This window comes from Propithecus coquereli, unplaced genomic scaffold (assembly GCF_000956105.1).
Source record: "Propithecus coquereli isolate 6110/MARCELLA unplaced genomic scaffold, Pcoq_1.0 Scaffold103, whole genome shotgun sequence".
Classification (NCBI taxonomy): domain Eukaryota; kingdom Metazoa; phylum Chordata; class Mammalia; order Primates; family Indriidae; genus Propithecus; species Propithecus coquereli.
In genome coordinates, this window is record NW_012134192.1 from 2154899 (window position 1) to 2165358 (window position 10460).

The 10460-nt window shown below is 42.3% G+C and overlaps 1 protein-coding gene across 1 annotated transcript in view; it reads left to right on the forward strand.

Annotated features, from left to right (window-relative positions):
* The first annotated feature begins 2588 nt into the window (after positions 1-2588).
* MLLT10 (myeloid/lymphoid or mixed-lineage leukemia (trithorax homolog, Drosophila); translocated to, 10) overlaps positions 2589-10460 on the forward strand; it is a 229025-nt gene continuing 221153 nt past the window's right edge. Inside the window, exons 1-3 of the mRNA XM_012644131.1 lie at positions 2589-2931; positions 3064-3223; positions 6367-6446. Of these exons, the coding sequence (XP_012499585.1) occupies positions 3064-3223; positions 6367-6446 (240 nt within the window). The 5' untranslated portion in view covers positions 2589-2931. The remainder of the gene's footprint in view (positions 2932-3063; positions 3224-6366; positions 6447-10460) is intronic.

Genomic DNA, 10460 nt, shown 5'->3' on the forward strand with positions numbered 1-10460 from the left:
TACTTTTCTATGAAGTTATTCTATAAATACTATGGTAATTTTTTTTTTATATTACTATGTATTGTTAAAAACTTACTTGAACTTTAACAATTCTGGTAATTTAATAGTAAGTTTTATCCATTCCTAGGTATGAGAATTAGCATATTCAGCCAATTGTCATATATATAACTCTACATGTATCTCACCAAAGACAAATACAACTTTCTCACTCCTATATTCCCTATATCCAAAATAGTCCGGGACACACAGTAAATATTCAATAAATGTTTACTAAATGAATAATTAACATATATTTGAATTCTTTTATGCTATCTGCTATTCTTCCTTTTCACTTGATATTTTTTAGAAATATACTAAATATACTTAAGATATATAAGAAGAAGTTTGGTATCTGATATATGAGTTAAAATGAAAATGAGCTATTTATACCCATTATGTTTTTTCCTATAATTTTCATACTCAACATATATGTTAAAAATCAGTTTTAGATAATTTGAATTATATTTTATCAACACTTATGCCTACATCTTTAACAAAATTTCTGCTTCAGATACTATTACTTATTTATAGGCCTGTTATGAAATAATGTATTTTCCCTAATTTTTTAAATTTCAAAAACCTCTTAGAAAAGATGAATTGTTTTTTGTTTTTTGGAAATAGCTATATCAAGTGTTTACTTATATTTCTCTTAAGTGTTACAGAATAGGGTAAGATACCTATCCTTCTTTACATATAATTAATTCCATCACAAGAACTAAGCTGTAATGCATTAAAAATAAAACAAATGTATTTTTAAATAATTTAGTGCATTATGGCTTGGCTGCAGTGTTTGGGAAGTTTCACATTGATTTTTAACTCAAAATTGCCTTACAGTAGGACTCTGAGTAGGAATTAGATATTGAACTGGTATCTTTCGTATAAGAGTAAAGTTAAAATATATAGTTAAGATACACAAAACAGTATAATTTTGTTTGAAGGCCATTTTAGTTTGACAAATTTCAAAGGCATGTTAAGAACATGATTTGTCCAGAAATTTATTAATTGTTGCCATATCCCAAAAAAGAATTTATATTTCATAAGTTTGTAATCTGGTAGTTACCTTTTGTAAATGCACTATGAGAATTCTCATTTTTGTGTTTTTAGTGCACATTTTCTCCCTATTTTATGCTTTAGTAGATTTCCATTACTGCATATATCTCAATTAGCTTTTAAAACATTTGAATATATTTGCTATATACGCTTGCATTATATCTATTATCATTCTTAGATTGCTAGCAATTACTTTGAATAGAAAAATCAGCCATGCTACCATTTATTTCTTTATGAAAACATCTGGAATGCTTTTAAAGCTTAAACTATTATATTATCTTTCAGTGACTGACTAGAAGACCTTGGGTTCCTTCATCCTTTAGCATTGTAAAAGAGCATTTTCCACATCATCACGTTATATTGCTAATTCCTGGTAAACAACCATTTTGTACCTGCAAGGTATTAACCAAAAGCCATGAATTCGCCTTTTAACAGTGCTTGTCATTTAAACCACCTAAACATAATTTCCATTTCAAGCAAAATTTATAATTAGACATTTTTTGCTTAAAATTAATATCGGGCTTACATGCATGCATAAGGGTTAGGGCGACAGTGGAAGATTTTACAGCTCAAAACTGCTCAGCATACAGCTAATTAATCTATTCAGTTAGGCCTAATCCGTTTTCTATTTGTATGTGAGGTGGGAGCTCTCATCTTTCTGCCACTTTTAAATGACCTCACATTTCCAAGAGTAAATTTGGAGAAAAGAGCCAGTTCAGAGGACTGAAACTGGACTCCCATCTCATGGTGTTAATTATCTTTTGGTGATTACAAGAGCTTGGGTTCCTTCATCCTTTTAATGTAGTACAACTGCATCTGATCATCACATTATATTGCTAATTCCTGATAAACAACCATTTGTACTCCTACACAGCAAGCAGAGGGTAGATTTGTTCCCTCTATAACCCTAACGCAGGCTTTTGACCTTCAGTCTGGGATGCACTTTCGTTAGTCACTGGGGCCAATGTAGTGCACAAATGGGCGGCAGATCTGGTAGCATTTCCATCGGTGAACTTTGGGAAGAGTCCAGGATGTGAATTTAATGGGTGGAGAGGCTGCGGCAGCACTGGGAAGTTAGCGCGGCCAACTGCAGGAAGCCATGCTTCATTACACCCTTCATGGGAGCTGGCACACTCGCCCAGCCCTTGTTACCCACGGGCCGGCTCTAGACGAGAAGGCCTCCAGGTAGGTTCCCGGGGTAGGGCGATCCCCCTAGTGAGTCCCCTCGTGCCACTCCGACGACTGCCCCTCCCGGCCCTAGGCGCCCGCCTCCCCCACCGCCAAGGCCTCTTTCCGAGGCGCAGACTCAACCCGCGCGGCCGGCGCCGCAGAGGGCGGCCCCAACGTCCCCGCCCCCGCGCGCGCGCCCCCGCGCCCTCCCGTTGGCTCGTTCCGGCCTCGGCGCGCTCCCCTGGCCCCCACCCCGGCACACCTCGGCGGCGGCGAGCTGCGCGGGGGCGGGGAAAGGGCCCGGGAGGTAGGCCGGAAAAGACGGCCGGACGCGGCGGCGCGCACGCAGGCCTCGCCTCTCTGGGACCTCCTCCCTCACGCTGGCCGCAGGGCGCGCACGCCGAGTGACGCTCGGAGGAGGAAGCGCAGCCCTCGTCCCCTCCCTCGCTGCCCCTGGCCCAGCGGGAGCCCCCCCAGTGCGCCTGTGCGGAGGCCTACTTGATTATGTGTGCCCTCTCCGGCCGCCCGCGTTAGCGGCCGGGTGGAGGTGGGGAGGGAAGACGACGAGGAGGCGGAGGCGGAGGAGGCGGTGGAGGGGAGGTGGGGGGAGTCAGCAAGGACATGGCTCCTGACTCCTGTGCGGAACGTGAGTGACTGAGCGGCAAAGCCCGAGTGAGCGAGCGGCCGAGCGGCTGGCGGGGCGGGGTGCGGGGCGCCGGGCGGGAGCGGGGCGCGGGGGCTGTGCGGGGGGAGCACTGATTGGCTTGCATGTGTTTTTTAATGGTCCCCCCAACTCCCTCTTAGATGGTCTCTAGCGACCGGCCCGTGTCACTGGAGGACGAGGTCTCCCATAGTATGAAGGAGATGATTGGAGGCTGTTGCGTTTGCTCAGACGAGAGAGGCTGGGCCGAGAACCCGCTGGTTTATTGCGACGGGCACGGCTGCAGCGTCGCGGTGCATCAAGGTAAACACCCAACCGCCCGCCGGGCCGAACCGGCCTGCGCCCAACCGTCACCGCTTCCCCCACCTTGGCAGCAACTGCCAGTCTCCGCCCCTCCCCCGCCCCGCCCCCGCCCCGTGCCGCGGCCGCGGGAGGGACTCGGAGGGTCCGCCGCGGGGCGGAGGGGGTGTGGGCCATGCATGTGGGAGAAAGTGCGTGTGGCCTGGCCTGTCATGTGATTCTTCTCTCACTCTCTCAAGTGTCATTTGGCCGTCGAAGCCTGCGCCCGGGGCCGGGGTCTGGAGGCTACCCGAGGCGGCGGCGGCGCGGGGCCGCGCCCTGCGCCCCAGGGTCGGGTAGGGGTGGGCGAGCGCGCGCCCCTCTCGGGGTCCCGGTAGGCGGGGGTGTGGGAGCGTGGGGTCCCCTCCCCTGCCTGCCCTTGTCTGCCGCAGTGTGCCTGGAGACTTCCTGTGGCATGGAGACAGGCTCGGGAACGCGAGTCTGCTCTGGGGAGGGGCGCGGAGTCAGGAGGGGGCCGCCTGGCCTCTTCGGGTTAGGGAGGGAAGGCGGGCTCTGCTGCACCCTGAGCTTTCTGGCGGAGACCCTGCTGCTGCCGCCGCCGTCGGGGAGCTTCCTGCGGAGAAGACGGCGGAGGCCGAGGTCAGTCGTGCTGATTGATGCTGGACTGTCTGGGCTGAGCTGCCCGGGGCTGGTGGAGAAGGCTGTTGCTTGCTGCGTCAGGCCACCTCCCCAGCCTAGACGACCGAAGAGAAGAGGAGGTGGTGGTGCCCCCAAGTAACTTGGGGATCCTCTTAGTTTATTTCTGGGTATTTCCACTGGGTGATTGTTTTGGCTGTACAGAAGGGCCGAGGACACTAGTAAGATATTTTTATGGCCATTGAAGTTTTTGGCTTTTTCCATTTCATGTGGTCAGGCGTTGAGGCTGAAACTATGTCATTTTTGGTGGCTCCCCGTTTATTTACCACCCCATCTCCCGTCCCATTTTTGAATCTGGCATTGGGTGATGCAGATGCTATTTAGTAGTGTGTTGGAAGGGACACTACCAAAGGACAGAGGGGAAAATCTGAGCATAAGGTGCCAAAGTACATTCTTAGAAGAATAGAGTGTCACAACTGGGAAGGGAGACTTGGATGCAGTGGTGATGGTTCTGAGATAGGGCATTAGTTTAACCTCAGAATGAGGTTATTCTCAGAGTCTTTTGAAGAAGAGCAAAGTCGCATACTTTGCTTTTTTAAGCAGTGAAAGCAGTGCGTATCAAAATTAGATACTAGGTCATAGAACTGATATATTTCTGTTACAGTGTTCCTTGGCATTTTTGGGAGTATTTCTTAGGAATTGAATGATAAATTGTCACCTTTTGATAAGTAATCTCCCAGGATAGAAAATGTTCATTTAAATCTTTAATTTTGGCTGGGTGTGGTGGCTCATGCCTGTGTTCCCAACACTTTGGCACCTTGGGAGGCTGAGGTGGAAGAATTGCTTGAGGCCAGGAGTTTGGGACCAGCCTGGGCAATGTAGTGAGACCCTGTCTCTACAAAAAATAAGAAAAATTAGCTGGGTGTGGTGGCACACACCTGTAGTCCCAGTTACTTCTGAGGTTGAGGCGGGAGGATTGCTTGGGCCCAGGATTTTGAGGTTGCATATGATTGAGCCACTGCATGCATAGGCAGCAGAGCAAGACTCTGTCTCTTAAAAAAAAAAATATATTTTCCTTTCTAGAAGTAAATTTGAATAAAAATATAGGTTTTGGACAATAATGCTGTGTGTTTTGGTAGATAGAACAGTTTTACTCAGATGTATTTCCAAGTGTTTAAAAGGGATTAGAAGGTCAGCTTTTGGAGTTTTAAAAAAGTTTTGCTGATTTTATGTTCTTTAAGTGCTTCCCAATATTTAAGATATTTTCAAGTTTCCACTGAGCTTGCAAGAATTTAAATTTGGATTATCTGTGGTTTTAAATTTTTGGAAAATTTTCAATTTTGAGCTAATTAAATATTAATATTAAAAACCAAATTTTAGAAGCCAGGTGAAGTGGGTCACACCTGTAATCCCAGCTACTCAGAAAGCTGAGGTGGGAGGATTGCTTTAGGCCAGGAATTTGAAACCAGCCTGGGCAACATAGCAAGACCCTGTCTCTTAGAAAAGAAAAAAATTAGGTGGGCATGGTGGTGTGTGCCTGTAGTCACAGCTACTTGGGAGGCTGAGGCAGAAGGATTGCTTGAGCCCAGGAATTTGAGGTTACCCTGAGCTATGATGACACCACTGCACTCTATTCTGAGTGACAGAGTGAGACCCTTTCTCAAAATGAATGAATGAATGAATAAATAATCCCATTTTTAAACAAATAGACTGTGAATTAGATATGTTATATACTCAGATCAATTGTTGAAAGCATTGGCATTATGTGTTCAGGAATGTGCATTTTTCTGTTTTTACAACAGCTTTACTGATATATAATTCACATACCATGCAATTCATCCATTTAAAGGGTACAATTCAGTGGTTTTTAGTATATTCACAGAGTTGTGCAACCATTACCACAATCAATTTTAGATCCTTTTCATCACCCCAGCAAGAACCATTAGCAGTCACTCCCCATTTCTTCCCAGTTCTCCCAGCCCTAGATAATCACTAATCTACTTTCTGTCTCTGTTGATTTGCATATTCTGGACATTTTATATAAATGGAAGCATTTCACTTTTAACATTACGTTTTGTTTTCCGCAGTATCTGTTGCTCTTTTTGAAGGATGATTTGAAAAATATTTTCATTAAACTTACCTAAAATGTTTGCTATTTAAATTGTGGTGTATGGGAGTGAATTAATGAATTTCTGAGTTATTCTATGAAAAAAATCTTTATATGTTAAATTTTACATGATATTCTTCCTATTATAAGAGGAAAAAATAATTAAAAATTTAACATGAAATTTATCTAGCTGAAATAACACAGAAGAGTTGCATTTAAAATTTTTGCTTTGTAATTAAATAGGCTATATATGTGGTAAATGGGATATAAAATATTTAATTCTCTGTAAGGCAGATAATTTACTTGAATAGTTTGAGAGATAGTTTAATAGGGCTCTGTGAAGGCTTTGTTTTTCCATAATTCCTCTAATCTTAACGTTTTAAAACATTTTATTTTCCAACAGCTTGCTATGGCATTGTTCAAGTACCCACTGGACCATGGTTTTGCAGGAAATGTGAATCTCAGGAGAGAGCAGCCAGAGTGGTAAGGACTGTTTATCAAAAACATTAACTACTTTAGTGAGTGGCTTAGGATGCTGCACTCATGTTGCAGTTTGAAAGGTTGTCAGTCTTTTGTTCAAATACTGTAACTTAAAGATTTGGGCCAAATACTGACTTGGAGTTTTAAACAGATTTTGTAAAATCTGAAAAACAAATTGAGCCAAATAACTATATGTTGATGAATAGTTTGAACACATAAAAGACATACAATCATATTTGGGCTTTATTAACTGTAGTTACAAAATCAAGAAAGCCTGAAGTGGTTTAAGGTTACATTGGCTCATTATAGTTAAAATGTGGCAGTAGACACATAAGGCAGTTATGTTGATGATTCTGCTAGGTTTTGTTCAATAGAAAGAAAAAAACAAGAATTTAAGTGACTATCATATTCCTTTTACTACATCTGCATGTGTATAGTTTAACTTTGAACACTGACTGCTTTCAGGTAGTCCCTTTGGCAAACAGTAGAAAACTCTTCCTTTTTTACTTGGCTGGCTACCTTCTTTCTGAACTTTTGTAAACCTCCTGTAAGAATGAGGGAGGTGTGTTTATTCTTTGTAGCCAAAAGCATTTTTTCCAGTTGAACTTCTGGAAATATCAGAGAGAAATAGGTTTAATCTTCATTAGTCACATTAAAGTATTACTATTTGCTTTCTTTTGGTGTTGATTATGGAAGTTGACAGAAGGCAGAAAACAAACATTTCATCTATTCTACCTGGGCATATAGCAAGAGCAGAACCTTTTTGATCAGTAAAAATATGACCGAGTAGCCTATATGGTATCATGAGTCTCAGAGCAATATTTTTCTAGTTCTGTCAATACGTTTTGATTGTGAGAATGTACTGTAGCAGAATTACAGCTATTCTAGCATTAGCATATGGCATATTGCAAATGGAGGATGGAATCAGTCATAAAAATTTTAGGACTTGATGAAATATGTATAGATCTACTCTTTGACTTTTTTCTCCTTGTGGCTTGTTATGGTTTGGGGTGCATAGATCACCAAACAAAGGAATCTATGGTTTAATTTATTAGTAATAATCACTGACAATGAGATGAGGCTGTTCTAGGGGGTGTCATAGTAGATTAAAGGCCAAAAAACATAAGAAAATAGGAACGTGGGTATCAAGACAGAGGATGAAGAGATGAATGGAGAGTGGTGGAATGCCAGCACCATATTGCCTAAAATGCCACTTGTTGGCTGTTTTTATTTCTTTATTCTCTCCAAGGATATGGGCAAGGTTAATAAGGTAGTTATCTTAAAAGGTATATTAGGGGCATGTTTTATTTCAATTCATTTAGTGGGATATGGGCACCGTTAAAGGTTTTAAAGCAGAGGCAGACCAGGTTTGGTGGGTGATACCTGTAATCCCGGTGCTTTGGGACCTAGACAGGAGGATTGCTTGAGGCCACGAGTTTGGGACCAGCCTAGATACATAGTGAGACCCTGTCTCTACAGAAAAAAAAAAAAAAGTTGGTCATGGTGGCATGAGCCTGTAGTCCCAGCCACTCAAGAGACTGAGGCAGGAGGATCACTTGAACCCAGGAGTTTGAGGCTGCAGTGAACTAAGATTGTGCCACTGCACTCCAGCCAGTGGCAGAGCAAGACCTTGTCTCTAAAAGGAAAAGAAAAGGAAAAAAAAAAAAGAGAGGCACAGCCTTTTCTAAATTTCTATAATGTATGATTATAAAATGGTAGGGACCTTTGTAAGAAACAAATCTCATTCTAAGCTTATATAAGGAAAGAAAGGATTTTTTATTATAAGGATACAAGAGCCAAGAACCTTAACGTTGAAATGTATCTCTGACCCAGGAAAGGAATTGAATTAATCTTATTTCTGCTGATGCCTGCTTTATTTCTTTCTGCAGATTTTGTCTGCTACTTACGCCAACAGTCAGTAGCCAACTTTTTGGCCGGGTGTGGTGGCTCACGCCTGTAATCCTAACCTTCTGGGAGGCCAAGGTGGGAGGATCGTTTGAGCTCAGTAGTTTGAGACCAGCCTGAACAAGAGCAAGACCCTGTGTCTACTAAAAATAGAAAGAAATTAGCTGGACAACTAAAAATATATACAAAAAATTAGCTGGGCATTGTGGCGCATGCCTGTAGTCTCAGCTACTCGGGAGGCTGAGGCAGAAGGATTGCTTGAGCCCATGAGTTTGAGGTTGCTATGAGCTAGGCTGACGCCATGCACTGTAGCCCAGGCAACAGAGCAAGACCCTGTCTCAAAAAAAAAAAAAAAATAGCCAACTTTTTCAGTGTTTGCTATGTGCCAGATACTGTGCTAAATGTTTTATATCCATTTTCTTATTTAATTATGCTATCAAATCTGTGAGGTAGATACTCTGTTATCCTCATTTTATAGATAGGGACACCACAGTTTTTTTTTCCTTTTTTTTATACTTTCTCTTTTCTCCTTTTTTTAAATTTCTTTTTGTATTCTTATTCTTCCCATAGTGATCCTACTGCAGGGGACACCATAATTTTAAAAACTAGTTGGATTCTGGGCTGGGATTAAGCTTTCAACCATCATGTTATATATTATTACTTCCTCTGGTGAAAGATGATCATACTTCAGCTCCTGATATTTTCTTTCTTTCTTTTTTTTTTCTTATTTTTTTGTTTTGGAGACAAGGTCTTGCTCCGTCACCCAGGCTGGAGTGCAGTGGCTTGATCATAACTCACTGCAGCTTTGAACTGCTGGGCTCAAGCCATCTTCCTGCCTCAGCCTCCCAAGCAGCTAGACCTGCAGGCATGTTGGCTGATTTTTAAATTTTTTTGTAGAGACAGAGTCTCACTAGGTTGCCTAGGCTGGTCTCTCACTCCTGGCCTTAAGTGATCCTCCCACCTCAGCCCTCCCAAAGTGCTGGGATTACAGATGTGAGCCACTGCTCCTGATATTTTCTATTTTCTGTCTCAAGAGACTAAATCTCAGTCTGAATATTATCTTTTCTGGGAAAAATCCTCTGATTTGGCTTAGATGAGGTGCCTAGCTCTGGACCGTTTTGCCGTGGTGAGACAATACGGTCATGTTGCTCAGACACAATCAGGAATATCTCTGTGGATTGGGGATAGCTCAGTTCTTCTCAGGGAAGGGGGATTGTGAGCTGGCAGTACTTTGACAGATACTGAACAGTAAAGATCCAGAAGAATGAGGAGCATTTTGAAGAAAGCAGATTGATAGTATATGGAAGACCGGGCACGGTGGCTCAAATCCTGGCACTCTGGGAGGTTGAGGCAGGAGGATCGCTTGAGGTCAGGAGTTCAAGAACAGCCTAAGCAAGAATGGGACCCTGTCTCTACTCGTAATAGAAAAATTAGTTGGGTGTCTTGGTGTGTGCATGTAGTCCCAGCTACTCAGAAGGCTGAGGCAGAAGGATTGCTTGAGCCCAGGAGTTTGAGGTTGCTGTGAGCTAGGCTGATGGCATGGTACTCTAGCCAGGGCAACAGAATTCTGTCTCAAAAAAAAAAAAATTTGTTAAGATACTGCTGTTTTAGGTCTAAGTGAAGGACTATTCCTTTCCTTCGGGAGATGAGCTGTCTTTTTCCTACCCATCAGCCTCTTTTTATTGCAGTTCTTCCTGGCTTCTTATATCATCAGGGAGAAACTGCTGGGTGGAATTTAAACCAAAGTTTTAGGAATTGATCTAAGGTTGCATTATATTTTAATTTTTGCTTAATAAAAATATGTGTATAAATAAATGAGTATATATCTGTAAAACCATATGAATTATATACATGTATATTTATATATAATTTTACTAATTGGCATATTAATATACATTTAATTATCATAAATGGTTCTGAACAGTATAGGACATGTAATAAACATCTGTGCATTTCTACCCAGAATGAACAAATGTCAGTTCTTGATACTTGCTTCAAATCTTCCCTTTTGCATAAAAGGAATAATAAATTAAAAAAATTAAGTTGTAGTACTTCTTATCCTCTCTCCAGTCTTTTAATCTTTTTTATTGTCTGTTGGGCCCATCTGTGTTT